General features: G+C 41.3%; 1 protein-coding gene across 3 annotated transcripts in view; it reads left to right on the top strand.

Moving 5' to 3' along the window:
• Positions 1–19,231, top strand: part of LOC119915600 (zinc finger MIZ domain-containing protein 1-like) — a 113,364-nt gene that overhangs the window by 75,471 nt on the left and 18,662 nt on the right. For all 3 annotated transcript variants that reach the window (XM_038735202.1, XM_038735203.1, XM_038735204.1), the window contains 2 exons: positions 3,021–3,134; positions 6,968–7,073. In XM_038735202.1, the coding sequence (XP_038591130.1) occupies positions 3,021–3,134; positions 6,968–7,073 (220 nt within the window). The remainder of the gene's footprint in view (positions 1–3,020; positions 3,135–6,967; positions 7,074–19,231) is intronic.

The following is a 19,231-nucleotide window of genomic DNA, read 5'->3' as shown; positions in this document are numbered from 1 at the left end:
GGAAGATGTGACATGTCTGTCTGAATGCTCTCAGCCAGTGCAGCGGACAGGGAAACAAATTGATTTTGTTGCTCATATGATAAATTACTGCTGCGCGTGATGATAAAGTAGAGGAAATTGGAATCTGTCAGGCTGATTGAATCATGGGTTGAAAGTTAAATCAGAAATCATTGCGGTGGTAATTTTTAAATTACCGTCTTGTTGTGAAATGGCAATAATGTTATTTATTAACAATATCTTAACCCAACTCTTCGTAAACCATGGAAACATGGTTATTTTTCACCCCAGTACACTAATTTTGATACTTGCAATTTATAAACAATCCATCATATTTCTCGTTTAAAATATAGGTATATTGGCAGAAGTCAGTGACAAGACTGACTTAGTATCTGAAAAAGGTAAACAATACTGACAGTATTTGTTTCCTTATGATGTGTTCAGGTGGTGCCAACTACCTCGAGGGAACATATGACTTGTAAAGAGTAATACAGCAAAATAAATATGTTCACTTGTTCAACCTCCTGACAGACTAGCATGCTTAAACAATGATACATAAAAGCAGATATTTGATTTCACCCCCAACACACAGTTTCTCTGTGGCAGTTTGTTTTCCTCTCGCGTCCTGGAATTGCACCTTCGTGAACACTTAGGGGAAGCTCTGAAATAGATACTGCTAGTATCTATTTCAGAGACAGTAGTTTTCCTCTCACTGTGGGGAAGCCAGTTTGCTGCCAGACTCTCCACTCCGTGATGCGTACAGAGGTTTGACGGAAACTATGAACTCTCCTCTCACTGCAGGAGCACTTCCTCAGACTGCGTCAATATTTCAAGATAAACTGGAAAACAACCTCCTCCGTACGGCTATGCAGCTGTTTTTGTTTGCCACTATGTTCTTTTTCCGGGGTTAATTGTCTCCATTAATATGTTTTCAGTGCTCTGGGGCGTCAACAACAGCAGTAAAACCAAAAGCTGTGATTTGAAAAGGAAGGGAGTCCTTGCCAGATCGCGTGTGCTGTCACATTCGGTTTAGCTGCAGATGTGCAGATCAAGTTATTTCCCGACTTGACTACAGAGGATGACTGTATCTGAAGAAAGCTGTATTCTCAGGATGCTGTGCGTCCTGTCCGTCTTTGTTTCCCTCGAACTGGGCCAAGCTTTGACTGGAGTGTAAATGCTGGAGGATCATTCTCACCCAGGGGACGAAGATAGGGGGAGTGAAGGGGTCTCTTGGCCACTAGTTTAGGTTTGATTGGTGGGTTTTGGCCGGAGAAGGTTGAACATCTGTGGTGTGGCAGTGCCAAGCTCTCCATGTGACAGCCACACTGGTGGGACCAATTGTTCTGAGTGCAAAGAACAGTAATCACTTCAAGTCCAAGTGTTGGTGGTGTGCCCCCCCCCCTCTTTTACGTATTCTCCCCCTTTGCCTCTCCCTTTCCATCTTTGGTGCACTGATTGCATGTGTTGTCTAGCTTCCAGACTCATCTAAATTTAGCATCTGGGGATGTGTGTGTTTCTTTATCCACCAGTAGAATTTACATGCTCAGCAACCCCACCACGTCTTGCCATGGTGTCCCCCAACAAAGACATGTTGGGCGAGTCGGTAACAGTCTCGGACAGAACATAAGATAAACAAGACTGGTTTCATCCGGCCCTTGTCAAACGCCAGCTTTGTAAATTGAAATGAAAGCTGCCTTATCAAATCCTGAACTCTGCTGCCCTCTAAAGAGCAAACAAGAAAAAAGCACTGTGAGGTAGTGACTGCACCGCTGTCACTTCCTCTACTCCTTTTCTCCCTGATGGTGAAATCAAAGCACACAGACGTGGTAAAAAGTCAGCCATTCACTTTAAGCTGACAAACCTCTCTGTTTACCTTTGATGCCATGGAGTGTGGGTCCATTTGTTCCTGGTTTGTACAAGTGCACTGCAAAGGCTTGTGTGCATTATCTCTTCAAAGGCAATAGATTACTGCAGAGTTGAGGTGGTGTGTCTGCTCTTCTATATAGAAAGTGATTCATATTAAGGTTTGAAAGCTTTTAGAGAAGAAATGACCAACAGTGAATCAGTGGCGACCCACGGAGGTCCATTTTTCAGTTTCCTTTGCAGCTCTACAACAAGACAGACAACAGGGTTATTGAGTGGGCTGCTGGCTCCAGTTGGGGAATGAATGCCATAAAGGGGTGCCTGTAGGTCAAGGAGCCTGTTGTCAGATAAAGTCACAGCGCAGCTCAGGGCCGGCTGGTGAAATAAGGGCTTCCTTGGCTATTCATGCAGCCATACAGGGAGATTTATTGCACACAGTGTTGAGGCGGTGCTACAAAAACCTGGGAAGAGTGAAGTGGAAGCATGAGTCTAATGGGTATATACGCCTTCAGCCCTGTGCATTAATACTTAAAACCTCCAACATAAGTCATCTAAAATGTAATAAAGATGCATTTTGGAAAATGTGGTTGTACAAATGCTGCTTTCTTTTAAGCCACTCTGAGTGCTTTTAATTATATATCATATTATTGCCATGACCCTTGTTTTGGTGACAAGTGATTTTCTCTCTCACGATCCATCTGTCCATTTTCCATCTCTTATCCAGGTTCACAGAGGCAGCAAACTAAGCCGTTAGCCAAACCACATCCTCCATATCTGTTTCAGAAGTATATAATATTTAAATTGTAGTATATACCGTATTAGTGTATAACACCTATAAAGACTAAATAACCATGTCACAACGTTAGTTTAAGCCGACCAGGTCCAAACTTTAAAGAAGTTATATTAATTTGTAGATTTGTTTTTATCATTTTAATGCCTCAGTTTTATGCGTAACATCTATTTTCTTTTAGTTTTAGTTAACTGTGTTTATTTTTTTAATTTAATAAAAATATTTTAATTGCTTCCCATACACATTCCATATGTAATCAAATGTTTTGGGTTACTTAATATAGATATAATCTCTTTGCAGTATTGCAGTGATCTTTGAATGATGTTACTGGACTAAACATATTCCCAAACTTTCCCTTTTTCCCCCCCAGCACTTACAAAATCCAGCAAATTTCCAAACAGCAGCGACTGAGTTGCTGGACTGGTGTGGTGACCCAAGAGCCTTCCAGCGCCCCTTTGAGCAAAGCCTGATGGGATGCCTAACGGTAAGTAGCTAGTCATGACCCCCCTCTGCAGCCACACACTCAAAGGTACAAGGACAATAAAAGGACCACTAAAACAACTGCTGCATTGGCTCTTTCCATAACTCCCTCAGGGATATGAGGGAACTAATATTTAGCTGCCAGATCCCTCACTGAAGTCAATGGAAAATAAAAAGCATTTCACCCTGTAGAAACTACTGAGATTCAGTCACCTTTCAGTGACAGTTTGTGCTGTGGTTCATGCAATCGTAGCACGAAAAGGAGTGCAATAATGTCTACAATCCACAAAGCAATCAGTGCTTATAGGGAAGTATTTCCAAGAAACCATGGCAAAATATATCATTTCAGTTTGTTGCTAGCAGTAACCATTGTTAGGAAACGTAGCTAGTTTTGCACAACAAAGATGAACAGCTAACTGTTGTAGTGACAAATGGAAGCTGTCCATTTAGCCATTTTTGGCAAAATAGTATTTGAAACATATGTCAGAGGGACAGATTGATGTTTAATCAACCTAACTATGCCTGTGCATACTATATAATACACAGCTTAGCCCATATAGCATATATTGCTAGAGCGGTTAGCTGTTTACCTTTGTGCAGCTGTTTAGCTTAAATTGGTCACGATTGACCGAAGTAAACAGCTAACTGTGCTATAGTTTGCCATATTTTATTGAGTTTTGGGAACATACCAGGTATCTATTGACAGATAAGTGTTTTGAGAAGTTTGTTTTTGCCACGAGTCTTGGCCACTATTGGAAAGCCAATGTATGTAACTGTTTGGAATCCAAGCTAACTACAGCTGTCGCCCGCCACAAAGTAGCAACTACAAACTGTTCAGATTCTAAGCTACAGGAGGTGAATACTTGGAGTTTTTCTTAATTAGTTAGTTAATAAAAAAATACTCTTTATCATTCCGTGTCACTACAGGGTAGTTACTAAATGATAGAATTACTGTCCGTCCTATGGAAATGTTAGACCAAGACAGTCAGGTAGAACAATGGATGGACTGCAGATAGAGTCACCTGTCACCTTGGGCCATACACTGCTTTAACATGCACATATCCATACTGCCTCCAGCAGTAGATAAGAGATACGTATAGGTCCTGTTGGGTGCAATTTGTAACCCCGTTGAGCAAGCGTGGCTACAGCAAGCGAAGGAGCCCGAGAGATTTGTACTTGAGCACCACAGTGAAACCGCTGTGACACATCCTCCTATTCAAGGGATTGTTTGTGTTACTGCTTTAATGTGCAGCAGCAGGTGCCTTTTCCTCCATTTCGCCAATTCAATTTGTTTCCTGCCGTGAAAATCTCAAGGCTTTTCCTTTTAGTTTATGGGTTGTATAGACCTTAGTGTGAGCCACTCTGGGAGGGAACACAGAGAATCTGATGTGATTGTGAAATTACCCGGTCTCAGACTGTAATGGTAAACACTTTACCCTGTTGCCTGCGTGTTTGTATCTCACTGCTGTCTCAACATTGGCATTTGGTGATGTCAGACAGGTGGCTACACTGCAAAAAAAATCATCTTCTACAAACAGCTCATCAAGAGACATTTGCCAACAGCAAATGGAGGAAGCATTTATTTCTTGAAATTAGACAAAGATCTGGCAACTACAAAACATATCTGACCTTAAAAACTAAAAACTTTGGGGTACTTAAAGCAAGATTATTTGTCTTTTAAATTATCTTAATGTAGGGGTTTTCTTTACACCTGGAGTTTTACCAGGAGGTCGAATTGCCCTTTTGCTATGTAGAATGCACACTGCAAGCGACAAAATTTAGATTTTGACTAATCCATATAAGAATGACTACTCTGCCCTTGACAGTGCATCTGCCTTAATCATCTGTCAGTATTGCACATGCAGAGTGTTTTTATTAATGTGTCATGGCTCAGGGACTGCTTTGTTTTGTACTCCTATGTGTAATTATCGTGTGTGAATTTTTTTTGTCAGATTTGCGACTTGTCCATGCAGTGTCGGCTACTGGGGCACACCTCCTGCCTGCTCATTCAGTTCAGCAACCTCTCTCTCGTCATCTCTTTCAGTTGGTTTTCCGTTTCTTCATTAAAAACATTGCATACAAGAAAGCAGGATGAAACACGTAATGCCTTTATTCGCCATTATCAGCCATCTCTCTCTCTCTCTCGTCAATATGGTGGTTAGGCAACTAAAACCATTATGGTTAGAGAAAGCACGTGGTCATGGTATGTAATTACTGTATATGCTAATTCTCAGTCTGAGATAATATGGCCATATTATAAATCAGCCCGTTGCTACTATGCTAACGCTCTGCTGCCCTTTATTGTCCTCCCCTTCTCACATACACTTTGCGGTATTCATGCTGCAAGTCGCCAGTTGCCTTGCGACGTCAAAGTAGCAGAAAGAAATGAGTCACTACTGTATGGCTGACAATCCACCACCACAACTACACTGTGTACAATTTAAGTCCTGAAATTAGAACTACTTGTTGTAACTTCTTACACTGAAATTACCATTTAGCAAAATGTCCCTCACAACTTTCTAATTAGACAGCCCATACTCATATATCTTCTTCTTAATGGGGGATTCCTATAAATAAAGGCCAGAAATACATACTCTGTTTTGGTGTCACGTCAAGACTATACTTATAGGAGATAATGATATGGTGGAGGGAGCAGTGTTCAGCTGTACTACCTCAGCGCTTGTCTTGAACTCCAGAGTGTGACAGCAGGATCGCAGCACTGGCCTCATGTCCTAAAGGTCTAAATGTCTCGAGCGGGTCTCTTTGAGCTGATAATGGCGATGTTAAATCAAAGAAGCGTGTGGCCACATAAGGGTAATTTACATCACCTCCTGTAGCATGTGGATGTTTCTGTTAATGTTTCCTCTCAGTGGGCATGGCTGCACTCGAGGCCACATTTTCTCCTTGCCTTGCCCTCCACCGACTCATATGGAACTGATAAACCTGTAGTGGCTTTATCTTTTAAGTTAAAATGGGCCTTTGATGCTGTCAAACTTCACTCTTATGTTACCGTGGGTCTTGGATAATGTCAAGGCAAAATGTTGAATCCTTTGATGGTTTTAACTTCCAGGATGGGCCTGTAGTCACTGTATTTTTCTGAAGTAATCTATGATGCCAATAATGCTTTCAAAATTAGAATTTAATACCCATTTCAGAGCAATATTATAACTTTGGCCCAGGAATATATGTGTATATATATATTTTGAACTTTTACAGCATTGAATTGGATATAACCAGGGACATACAGGATATCTCATAATGTTCTGTCACTATGTATATTTAAATGGATATTAATATTAATATTTTGTGTTAAAATAACACCTTTAAATGATTTTATGGCTTTTTGAAGAGTTATGCTCTTTATTTTTTTTATTTTTTAGAGGTATGCATTTTCTAAGGACTTTCTAGTTGTCTGTTGTTTAGCTGACAACTTGTGACCTTCTTCCTAAGAAAAAAGATATAATAAATATAATAAAATGGGAGAATAAAAACAGTTAAGTCAATAAACCTTCCAAAAACCTTGTCTGGAATTTCTTTTTGTCAGTTTGAAATAAAAAACTTTCAGTTTCTTACAGTAATGTCAGTATTCTAAATGCATTCATTGACCTCCTGTCTTCATTTTTGACCTATATGTAAACTTAAAGTGTCATAATATTGATGTGATGTCTGACGTGCTATGTGACATGCTAATGTTTTCCAAGAAATAATAGCCATAGCCTTATCATACAAAGACCTTGTGTGACTGAATTATTTCCTCAGTAGGAATGAACCTTAGACCACATTAGAATAGAATGTCTGACGTTGTCCTGACTGAGTGCTGCTTGCTGTCGTGTTCAGGTGGTCAGCCGCGTAGCAGCACAGCAGGGCTACGACTTGGACCTGGGCTACCGCCTCCTGGCTGTGTGCGCTGCCAACAGGGACAAGTTCACTCCAAAATCAGCAGGTAAGACCAGAGTTTTCTCAACCACCGTCTCAGGCCATCTGGCCATGCTGGCCTGTCCGGGCTCAAAGTTCCTGTCTGCATTCTTGGCAGCATTTCATAGTACCCACCCATTGCTACTAGACTGTATAAGATCCTGAAAAGTACTGTACACCTTAATGAAACAGCATTTCAAGTATACCAAATGGTCACTGGCAAATGATGATTCATTTAGGGCTTTCTGCATGATCAACAGTCCAACCATATTTCTTTGCTTTTTGGGGGGTTTTCAACAAAAATAGTTATGCAAAATTTTCCTTTTTAAATCTCACTGTGAACTAAGTATTACTCCCTAGTATCAGCATAATGTTTGACTTCTTCATGTCGCATCTCACTTCCAAAATTGTTCACAACATGGAGAACAACAGCCTGATTTGGTTTCTTCTCAGGAGTTTTAGACAAAGTGTGCGCAGCAGTATAATCCATTTGTCACACGTGACAAAACTACTGTCTCAGTGATGATGAGTTCCTGTTTTCATACGGTACCATCATCTTGGTACAGTGATGGATTATTGGGACAGATGTATACTGCTAAATGTTGTTATCAAGCTGGCAAAAAAGCATGCTGAAGCATGATGGGAATGAAGATGTATAGGCTGTCAGAAGCACAGAAGATAACAGGAATATTTTGTGCTCCTTTTACAGTTTTTGATTTGTGGTTTCCACCTGTCTTGGGTTATAAAGAAAGTAGGGTTGTGCAATTGCTTCTGTGTGCTCGGCCTCTCTGCTGAGCTGTCAGACCCACATATTGTTTGAATTTTCACTTGTGTTTGCCTTTTCTGATTTATGGCGTCCATGGGTTTTATATGTGATAATATAAGGCTTCAAATCATGCAATGTCACTCTTATGTCACCAATGGGAGGGGAATCGTTCTGTGCCTGCAATTAACTTTCTCTGCCAAATGTTCTAATTCTACTTAATGCTAAAACAAATCTCAGGCCCTACTTTATAGGCTAAGATAAGATTGCCAATTGATTCTCTGTCTGAATAATTTGCTGCAACAGTAGTCATTTGGAAACCGGCAAGTACTCGAGTCTAGGCAGCATCCCAAAGTGCATTTCATGGACAATTATGTACCTGTATATGCATGAATATTTTGAGAGGAGAGGCCTGTAGAAAGAGAGAGCAAGTCAATGGAAACCACTGAGGAGGCTTTCTCCTGCAAAGCTCCCAGAAGCTCTTTAGAGTGGAGGCCCCAGTCGAGGAGGCGGATGTTAAGGCGGATAGAAAGCCCTCTCTGGCAGCCAAGGGAGATGGCTCTTAAACGACACTCCCACAGGGCCCCACGGGCACGACCCACTCCCCGGCATGCAGCAGGGCCGTTACCGAGTGACAGGGGAAGGGAGTGAGTCACATGATAGGGCCGGGATGGCAGCAGCAGGTCAGCCATTCACCATCAGAGACAGACGAGTCTGTGTCTGCCGTTCACTGACAGGACGTTTGGAAGCCTGAAAGAAGCGAGAATAAATCTGAGACGCTAAATTGAGTCTGTGTAGCGAGAACATGAGATGAGGTGAAATTTATGTTTAATTGAATACAGCACACTGTGTGTGTAATGATGTTTTAATGATAATTCATTTAGCCAAATCTGACTTTTTTAATAAATGCGTCTTCCATTTGTTGTATAACAAGTTTTTTTAATGGTTTTGGATATAGTCAGCTTGAATCTGTTCCACCTTATGTTTGTTCCTTATCTCTGCTAACAAAGTGACTTGTGTACCCCAAAGCCTGGGAGTTTGCTTGAAAGAAAAAGTGTCCAGGGAGAATTTGAAGCCAAATCTATCTCTCAAAACCGCTGGCCTGCTCAGACGTCATGCATCTTGTAATCTGCTCTGAAAATCTGTGTTAAAAGATCTCCGGGGGGTCATGAGTGGGGCTGTCTCCTGCAGAAGACTTCAGGTCAATGGATGAGCACTAATAACTAAATTAGATTTAGTGTACCGTTTTAACCAGCCCTGACTTGTCTTGGCTCTGACGCATGGCGTGGTCGAGCTATTACATTTCTTTTATGTCATCTAAATTCCCTTCCCGAACATAGGAGAAAATCGAGGAAGAAAATTGTGCTGAGGTGAGGGCAAAGCTGATTTCAGCAGTTGGAAATCAATGTTCACAGTCAACTTAGAGCTGAAACAGGTTGTAGCGTTGACAAATCGATTCATCATGAAATGCCTCCAACAGTTTAAGACGTGAGTTTGTTAATTTTTTGTGAAGAAAATCGCCTAGAAGAGCAAAACTCAAAGAAATAGACCTTGAACCTAAAGACACCAGCAATATGTATCTTCTAGCCTGAGGAAAACTTGATTATCACCTCCTATTGTTTTTATCAGTGAACATATGTACAGTTTCTGGATTTCAGCAAAGTGAGTAGTTTAGTGGTTTAGTGTCTCTTGTTGTTTGTTGCATATTATGTGCCTCTGCTGTCTGGAAATGGAAAACTCTGCACCCAGTGTGATTTTGTGAATTATACGACTGATATCTTCAATAGATGTAACCAGGGGGACCGGCCAGTTGTAGTTCTTTTGCCTTTTTGCAAGCAGCCCACAATGCTTGGATAGAGGTGGGGGAGGGGCGGCTGTGTGCTAGTAGTGACCTCTTTGTGAATGAGATTAGCCTGCTCTATTAATCTGTGATTACTTGGACTGTCTTACCACAGGGCGAAGCCACGCACTTGGAGCCGTGGCAACATCAAAGCAGGGAGATCACTCGCTTGGTGTGGATAAACTCATCAGGGCCTCCTCTCTCTCTCTCTCTCTCTCTCTCTCTTTCTCCATCACAGGGTACATGACAAACGCTGTTAGGCCTATTTCATCAGTGCCTCACACCTCCTGCACAACTGCGGCGGTTCAGTCTGGTTCAAGAGCATCGACAAAACGCTTAATCACGATTTTTCCTCCTAGAGGGTCAGAATGGCACATTCCCAGTCGTTTGCGCCTCAGCAAGCTCTTGGAATTCCTCAGCTCGAAAGAGTGAAAGGAGGCACCAACTTAGCTGGGGGGGGGGACTCAAAGTTTTTCAGCTCCTCGAGCCATTCATTCTCTCATGTAACAAATGCCTGGTGAACCAGCTATTCAGCAGATAATTAGTTGGGCTTCAGCTCTCACTTTGTCAGGCTGGTTTGTCTCCACGCTCCTTTTACACATGCAGGGCTGTTTTCAGGTTTGATCAGTAGATTTCGTGGGTTGTAGCTAACAGTGTCTGCACAATAAAAACATCCTGGCAGCCGAGTTTTTATCCTTTGTTTCATCTTGTTTATCTGGTTTTAATGGGAGTTTCCACAGTGGGATTTCTGGTGGGGTTCAGGAGTAGAATTACAATATGGAGAACCAGAATTGCAATATTAAGTGTAATAAGTTAAAGAGTAAAGAGAGAGGAAGCTATAAAAGTGTTTGAATAAGTGACTGTGAATCAGATGGATGATAACAGTTCTATTTAAAACTAAATCTACTATCCAGGTGAGAGAATTAAGTTTGTGTCGAATGCTATTGAATTGCTTTAATACTTTTTATTCAGTTAAATGGAAAGAAGAACAATATTTGGGTGCTATCAGAAAAATTGCCTATATTCTCAAAGAAAAAAAGTAGGTTGAGGTTAAAATGAGCATCTTTCAAGAGTCCCGTGAAGGTTTATACTGAAGTGGTTGACAGTAGTTCGCTAGAGCGCAAATCTAATGTATTGTAAAGTTCCTGTAAACTATAGTTTGAAGTGCTGATCATGCGTCGCTATTCCAGTGCCTTCCAGTGAACTGGTGCTTAAGAAGCTGAGGTCAGACATGTTGTCACTGAGCTGCAGAAAGGTCTCCGATTCTACACACAATACCGAGGTCAGATAAACACTCAAGAGGCCTGCAGGGCTGTAATTTATCTTCCCAGAGCTTTCCACACCAAAATGTTTTTTTTTTTAAATCTTCTGTCTCTCCACCCGGTGTGTTTCAACATATAGTTTAGCTGCGGCTTTTCCTAAATAGAGAATAACACAGATCTCTGAAAACATTGTTGGTGGCCAAGACCTTGTTTGATTGTCAGCAGCAGTTGAAAAATGAGAAATAAACAACCATTTGTTAATCAGATTTAAATGCAGATTTAAGACTTTAGGCAGCCATGGTTCCTCAAGTGGTGTCTACTATTACATTAGTCCAAGAACTGAGACCCAGTTTAAGGATGAGTGTTCACTCACCCAACCTACTATATAAACGTATTAGTCTGTATTTAGTCTTGTCAAGTCAAAATCTTCTATTCTTCTCTGGCACACCACCCACATCTCTATAATTACTGTTATTTACAAGAGAAAGTCAGAAAACAGATTTTCATTTCATAACTTTATTCATACCGGAGATGCAATAAAGTTACGCCTGAACCGTAACAACAAATGGAAATATTGTACGTATACATTATTTTATTCACATTTCTCCAAACTCTCATTTGACATCTTTGGAAACGGAGTCTCCACTAGAATTTCTAGTTACATGAACTTGAAAAAAGCTTTGCTGCACAGCATGAGTTTGCAAAGTCTCAAGGGTTTTTACAAGGTTAAAGGCTTATTATGTGCAAGTGCATGCACCAGATTCTTAGAAAGATATGAGTGTCACAGAAGTTATAAATCTACACTGTGTCCACTTTTGACAATCTGTGCGTTTCACACTAGATGATGGCTGCATGTGAAGTTGTCCAGTGGGCCATGATTGATGTGTTAACTTGTGTTTAGAGGTGCAGGGCTGTACGTCACCTGCTGCTCACTTAGCAGATAGTAAATACCAGGAGAGCAAATACAGACAGGAAGGACTAGAGATAAGAGCTGCTGAGCTTGTCTGTCCTTCCTCCCTTCTATATAGTTGTCGCAGTTATTATGTCTGTGGCAGTGGGAGGTGATTTGTAGCATCTCCAGCCGCTCACATACAGCTCTGTAATTTGCAGTGCAACAAAATTGGATGATTGCATATTAAAATGCATTTGCATCGTGCCTTATGTCTAATGAAGTGCTTATTATTGTATTTTAGCCACAGATCAGTTTCACTAATGTGACACCTAAATTGACTTGCTGCTGGTGAGTGTGAGTATTTTTTTATTTGTGGATGACAATAGACGCCTCAGGTGGTGTGTCTGCCCACAGTTTACATGTTTTATATTTATGTAATTATTTATCCAAAAGCTTCCTCAGCCTCATGTACGCTGAAAGACAAATGTGGTCTAATTGGCCCCTCCCTCTCTGATTCCAACCCTCTGCGCATTAGGAAGCCACAATACCCAGCCTGCTCCTCCTCGTCCTCCTGGTCTTCTATGCCCCTTAATTACAATGACTAGTTTGAAGGATTAAGTCAACTGTGTAGAAGGTTTGGGGGCTAAAATCACTGCTTAATGTACCTACCTGAGCCGTTTCTGCCACTTTTTCGGCATCTCACTCGTTACAAATGTTGCTTTAAATGAATTGATTGAGGCTTCTTTTACTCGTTGCTCTGGACCCGGGCCAAGACACAGGCTGTCTAGCACATTAGGCACCACCCCCCTTTGCAGGTTTGAAATGTGAGCTGCCTGCATTTTTTTTCTCCCTCTCCTCTCCTCCCTCCCTCCTCCCCTCCCATTCCTCCCCTCCCCTCCCCACCCTCTCTCCCTTCTGGCAAAGTGGCTGTGGCTGCTTCTATGTGATGTGTGTATTGGGAGAGCAAGCAATGGATCACTAGACAGAAAAAGAAGATACATCAATAACTGCTGCATACATCCGAGGTGAGGAGATAAGCATTTGGTTCTCTCTCTCTCCCTCTCTGCCTGTTCTCCATCCCCCCCCCCCCCCCCCCCCCTCCCTTCTCTCTGTGTCTCCCCCCTCTCCCCCGCCTCTCCACCCCCTCTGTCTTTAACCCTTTGCTGCTGCAGAAGCCAGCTCCTAATTTTGCTGAATTATTTGTGCCGATACGTACCTTTCCTCTTCTCTGACAACAAACGTGTGTCCTCCTCCTCGTGGCTGTTAGTGCTGTATGAAGTCCCCCCTCTTCCCCCGTTTTCCCTCTTATTGTCTCTGGGGTATTTGTTGCTTGAGTGCAAAGAAGCCGGTGGCAAGTACAGCAGGAGCCCATTAGCAATGACTCCATCTGTGATTGGTTTTGCCTGCGAAACGGAGAGAGCAGCCATGAATAATTGATGTGTATTGTGCAGTCAGTCACTGGACACGCAGAGCGAGAGGAGAGGAAAACAGAGAAGCTTCTGCCCCGAAACACAGAGGGAAAGGGTGGGGGGGGATGTTAGAAAGAAGAGAGGAAGGTGGGAGGGATAGAGAGACACAGAGAAAGAGCTTTAAAATAGCTGCTGGCTTCAGTAGTGCAGAGATTAAGGTTGCCCTGTATCGCCTTTGTTCTGCTGTTGCAGATTTGCGCTCAGAACTGTTTCTAGACACATGAGTCCCCCTTTTTTCTGTGCAGCGAAGAGTGAGAAATAAGCAGGGACATTGCTGGAGTTAGTCTGATTGAAATGCGGGTGGCATTTTAGTCATGGTGGAGGGAGTCTTCGTTGCTGTGACTGGGACAGAGCTGCAAAGCTGTGAGCTGTCAAAAGGAGGAGACAACAGTTAAAGAGGGTTGTGTTTGCAGGGGGTGTATTCAGTGACAAGAGGGAAGGTGGGTCTGCGGTTGCTGCTGCTGCTGAGAGGAACTTCACATTATTTCACCCCTTGGGGCAGGCAGATAGAGGGTTGATTCCTGCATTGCTGGGTACAGGCGTGCACCCTGCCACGTCTTAAACTAATGGAATGGGGTTTGACAGTATGACGAGTGCCTTGCAGCGCCCCTCATGATAGAGTTGCAACAGCTGACTGCTGCATTTGACCCACTTACAGCTCACACAGAAGGGGTCAAAATGGCCTTGATTATCTCTCTGAGTCGCGCTGACCTACTTGAGGCGGCGTTTTCTGCGAGACTCTTGGCAGTTTGTCACACCCACTCCCCTCTGTGCCACACAGCACAACTACCCACTCTCACTGCAAAGACACACAGATTTTCCTCCTATGTAGTAATCCATGGGTTTCAGATGATTCAGTGATTCAGTGTTCCTCATGGTCTAGTCATTTCTGGTGCACAGGGCTTTTTTAAATAGGAGCAACAGGTTTAAAAAGAATGGGGATATTGCACTGCATTGAGAGGTTAATGCACCTGTCTTAAAGGCACACTTCATCTTTGAGTATCAAATACTCTCTTTCTGTAGGTTTGAAAGATGGCTCTGAAAGATTTGTAGCTTGCTCCTTCATTCAAAGCAGTTACAATGGAACACAGTGGTGATCCAGAGTCACAGCAAAAAACAGTATCAAAACATCCATAGAAACATGTCAAACTTCTCCTGCTGCACAATCCATCTCTCCACCGTTGATCTAAATGCTCAGTAGCTTTTGCACTTCAAAGCTAATGAAACGTCTTCCCTGTCTGAAGTATTATTTTTAGCTATTTTATTGGTGAAGTGCCCATTGTTTAGATCAACGACGGAGAAGTGGATTATGCTGCAGGAGTTTCCTAAGGTCATATTGATAAAAACAATAAAAATCTTATTAGATTTTAGGTGGAGTTTTCCTTTAATGAATGCATTTTTGTAGAGATGGATAGTCAGCTGGTGTCATCAGCCCCCCACCCACCCACCAAAAACATAAAATATGTCTGTGGGACAACATGCAACATGCTAAGACAAGAGAGGTTTTTCAACAGGCAAGATGTCTTTACAGTACTCCACATTTCCAGCTATTCATTACTGGAGATGGTTTTTCCCCAACCAAGTTGTGAAATTGCGCTGACCTTTTTCTTTGAAGTTTCTTCAACAAATTCCCAAATCAAAATAACAGCAACAGCATGCAGCAGCAATGAATGCCATTTGTGTATTAGCAGAACACGCAGCCTCATTTTATGTTGCTTTTTAATGAAAGCCATAAGTAATTACATGGTACAGTTTGTTTACACCTCTTGTTGTTTTCATTCAGTCAGAATCAAAATAGGATTTTGATTGCATTTGATACTCAATCCTCCAAAGATCAGATTTTAAAATTGTGATTGTAATTACAGACAGTCTCTGACAGGGACACAATTTTATTTCATTTTTTAAGGTAGTCTAGTTTCAGTCTGTGTGTTGTTGAAGCATTTCCCCGACAACCAAAAGCAGACTTTAGTGGGTGCGCTTTTATTTCATCTTAATTTATGACCAATCCCTCAGGTGAAAAGTAATAACACACACGGCCTTTTTTGTCAGCTGTAGGTCAGGTATCAGAGTGCAGATTGGTGGAAAGCGCTGATTGATCTGTATCTATAGCAGCGTGAGTTACCTACTGCAGAAAGGGAGCAAAGGCATTTACACAATCTTTTACAGTAAATGTGAAGCATAGTTGAACAGTGAAAAGATGTTTCAGAGATGTGGGAGATCTGCACCGTCAACTAGTGAAGAGGCACAAACCAGAAAAAGGACGCTGAGACAGTTATGAGAGGTTACCTATGACGGTTGTGGACGATGCTACACATTAAAGAGGCATTAAGTATGACCTTTATCGACCTCTATAGGGCGAACAGCAGAAATTTAAATGGCATCATTAGAACTTAATTCCTCTTTGACATGTCTGTGGCACAATCCACAACCCCCTGCACAAATAAACATGCCCTTTTTCACCATTGATCAATTCTGGTAAAACCTTGGTAATTGCTCGGATAAAGAGCTACACGTGAATTCAAGTTATATTTGAGCAATAGTAATAGAGAAGAGTAGGCTCATTAATTGGCATATCATATGGTGATTAGACGTATTGCCATAGAAAACAGTAACTAAAAATAAGCATTCTGTTTAGTTGGGTTTTTTTGTGTTCGTAGCAGGAATGTATTGATGTGACAACCAGAAATGTCTGCATTTTGTTAGTATTGATCAGCAATCTTTAAACTGCCTGCACTGAATATTACCGTCACTTTGTACCATGACACAGTGAAATATAATCTATTTAACTTGAGATTTTTGCAATTCCATTATATCCATATTTTGCTTATTTTCAGGTATAGTATGTTCAATCATCCTCTCCTCTTCTTGGTAGGTTTTTAGACAGTCTGTGAATTATAACCTGATATTTTTCTCAACTCTGCAGTCATCTCATAGGTTTGTGTTTAAATAAGGGGAGCAACTCATACTCAAATGTCTGTCATTTACTGAAAATCTTAGAAGTGTTTATAAAGTACAGTAAAATGTAAATTTGAACCCTACAGAAACCAACTGCTGCAGGAGGTGTCAGTCTGACTCAGGTACTTGCTGTGTGTCGAAGTGCTGCACAGGAAACTCATACATATTGGCTGAATCCAACCAACCATCCTCTCATCACAGTCCTTACGTTATCCTCACACTGGACTGTGTCGACATACTGTACATGGAATGACATCATATGTGCTTCTTTTTGGTTGGTCATTTAGACAAGCTACATGGCTGCTGTTGTGTTGTCTGTCAGAGTTTTACAGTATGAAGCATGTCACACACATTGTTTTATCATTTTGCCTGCGTCACAGTTGTCACTTTTTGTTCTCGGCTGTTCACTGAAGTCATTAACAAACTAAGTATATGCCTTGTTCCTCTTGGTGATTTGTATGTTAATTATACCTCAGCCCCCTTACTTTTGTGAAAAGGCACGTAGTAAAAGTTATGAACAGAGTTTATGTCAGAGTAATGTAATAAAACTTAAATGATAATCATAAATCATAAATTGGAATAAAGCCAACTGGATCTTAGACACAGTTGGCATGGGCAACAGAGTTTCAGTACTGGGCGATATAGAATGACAAAATGAAAAATATATGGAATATGAAATGATATTATGTGTATATAGATTTTAATGTCATTTGTGTATAAACAAAATACCAGGCACAGACAATAAGAATATATAAAATAGAATAAAAAATAAAGACACCCAGAGTGTGAAATGCTTTATATGCATTATAAAATAATAATAATAATCATGAATAATCATGAAAACATTAATAGTAATGCAGGAATCTAGTTTATAGGAAGGAGATGAACACGTGAAAATGGAAAAAGAATGTACATATTCAAAATTTATTGTTGTAATGTAAATCCTGCCTATGGCCAGAAATGTATGTACAGAAAAGCTCAAAATTATCTCAAGGTTTAAGTTTCAGTGTTTCCTGTTTGACCTGAGTGTCTATCATGAGGAAGCTTTTTATTCAAATCCTGCACTGTTGCACATATGGATGACTCTAATGAGCCTAGAGGGGTGCCAGGACCGGGCCCAGGCTCCTCCAGAGTCTGTTCCTACTGTACTTCTGAAGGGAGGCTTTGACCCCAGGCCCACTGTGAAAAGGTTGCAGGTGAATCAGCCACTAGCGTATGTCGCCATGACATTACTGGCCCTGCCCAGCACCCTGAGGTGGGCACTAGTCTGGGCACATCTGCTCCGTGCCTAATTAGTATCATTGTAGACGAGGGCTTAAGGCTGGGCCTTCGTTAATAGCAGCCTGTTGCTCAGGGAAGCAGCCTGGCTCCTGTAAGCTGCTTCCTTGCAGGTCTACTCATCTGATAATCTGGGTGCAGAAGTGCACGGTTAAAAACAGACTCTGTGCTGGTGCAGTCGAGTTTCAGTTTCAGTTCCCTTTTTAGAGGACCGTGTCAGTATTTTTGCAAGTTTAAGCTCCTTAATTACAAATCATGTCTCCGTTATATTTTTGCTTTTCAAATGTGTGCCGTAGTGTCATAGATTCCTTTTTTAATCAGTAAGCAATCTCTTAAATTGTCAGTTGAGTAATCAACAGTGAATCATATGAATCACATAAAGTTTATTTATATATATCTCTTGTAAAACCTTTAGAAAACAAGAAGATTAGTAAACAGATCAAATTAATGGTACAACAAGATAACCGTAAAAATTTGAGAAAAAGACAAAAGTTACAGGATCACTATGTGGAAATTTCAAGCTGCAGTTAAACAGAATTTCCACACAATAATAAAGTGACATTGACAAAAATATCACACTTACAGGATTCAAGCAAGTTTATAGAGGTGCTGGTTTATTTTTATACAATATGAATAAAAGTAATTGAAAATATTGTTGCCTGACAGAAGGAAAAATACTTAAAAAAGTGTAAAACACAATGGCATGGTTTGCTGTGGTGTAAAGTGTACATGATTTTGAACGGGCTGAAACATGCAGCACCACTGCTATGGTCCTTAAAAAAAGCTCCAAAACTTGACCTCAGAGTTACTGTTGCCAGATTTTAGCTCCTGAATTAAGACATAAAGAAGTAGGTTTGGAGGGAGTTTTGCTCCCAATCAGCTTACTGTAGCAGGGTTAGGGTTAGGGCGACATACAGTAACAGACTGAAGACTGAATGTTGGTCAGGGGAGATGTTTGGCTTTGATGACAGAATTAATTCTCACCAGGGGGGTGAAACACTATAGATTTCCAACTTGGTGCTTTACAGTAAACCTAAATGGTGTGCCCTGTTTTTAATGAAGAGATTTGTTGCATGTGCCTAGAGAGATTATCTTTTAAAACATACTGGCCTGCAAAGGCGAATGTTTGGTTCCTGTGTAACCACGACCAAGAAATGTCAGTCAGAGCGATGAAATCTGCATAAATCCTCTTGAGGTTGTGGCGTATATTGTATCTTGTTCCAGTTGGTATTCATTTAGTGCCATGTGGATTTATTTAAAGATATACAGTATAATCTTTATCTCTAATCTGTGAACAGACATGCTATTTGAGGATACATTTCTTTTTCTTTGACATTTTTGATTTTGATTTAGATTTACTACATTTGCGTGCATGTACATAGACAGAAGTTTGCATAACAAAGTGGTTAGCTGGGCATTGTAAAGCTGAAGTTATTAAGACAGCAGAAGTAATGCAGTATTTAGTGCTTTTTAATTTTGCAACAAAAGACGGCAGGATGTCAAAACAGGAACCCAGAAACACCAAATCCGTAGCATTTTCTTTTTCTCCTTGTGCCGCTTGCCTCCAAATGGCCACATATGCTTGTGGCCTCTGTAAACCTTTTTGGCGCAAGTCCAAGGTGCCCCTTTCCCCCGCCCCTTTCCCCCGTTCTTCTCGCCGGATGGACATGGCACGACATTGTGGCCATGTGGCCAGCAGGAGGCTGTATTTAAGCTGGGGCAGCTCT

The sequence above is a fragment of the Micropterus salmoides genome, unplaced genomic scaffold, assembly GCF_014851395.1.
Source record: "Micropterus salmoides isolate LMB-PRFRI ecotype aquatic unplaced genomic scaffold, ASM1485139v1 Ms_hic_scaffold_21, whole genome shotgun sequence".
NCBI lineage: Eukaryota > Metazoa > Chordata > Actinopteri > Centrarchiformes > Centrarchidae > Micropterus > Micropterus salmoides.
This window is presented reverse-complemented; position numbering and strand designations above follow the sequence as displayed.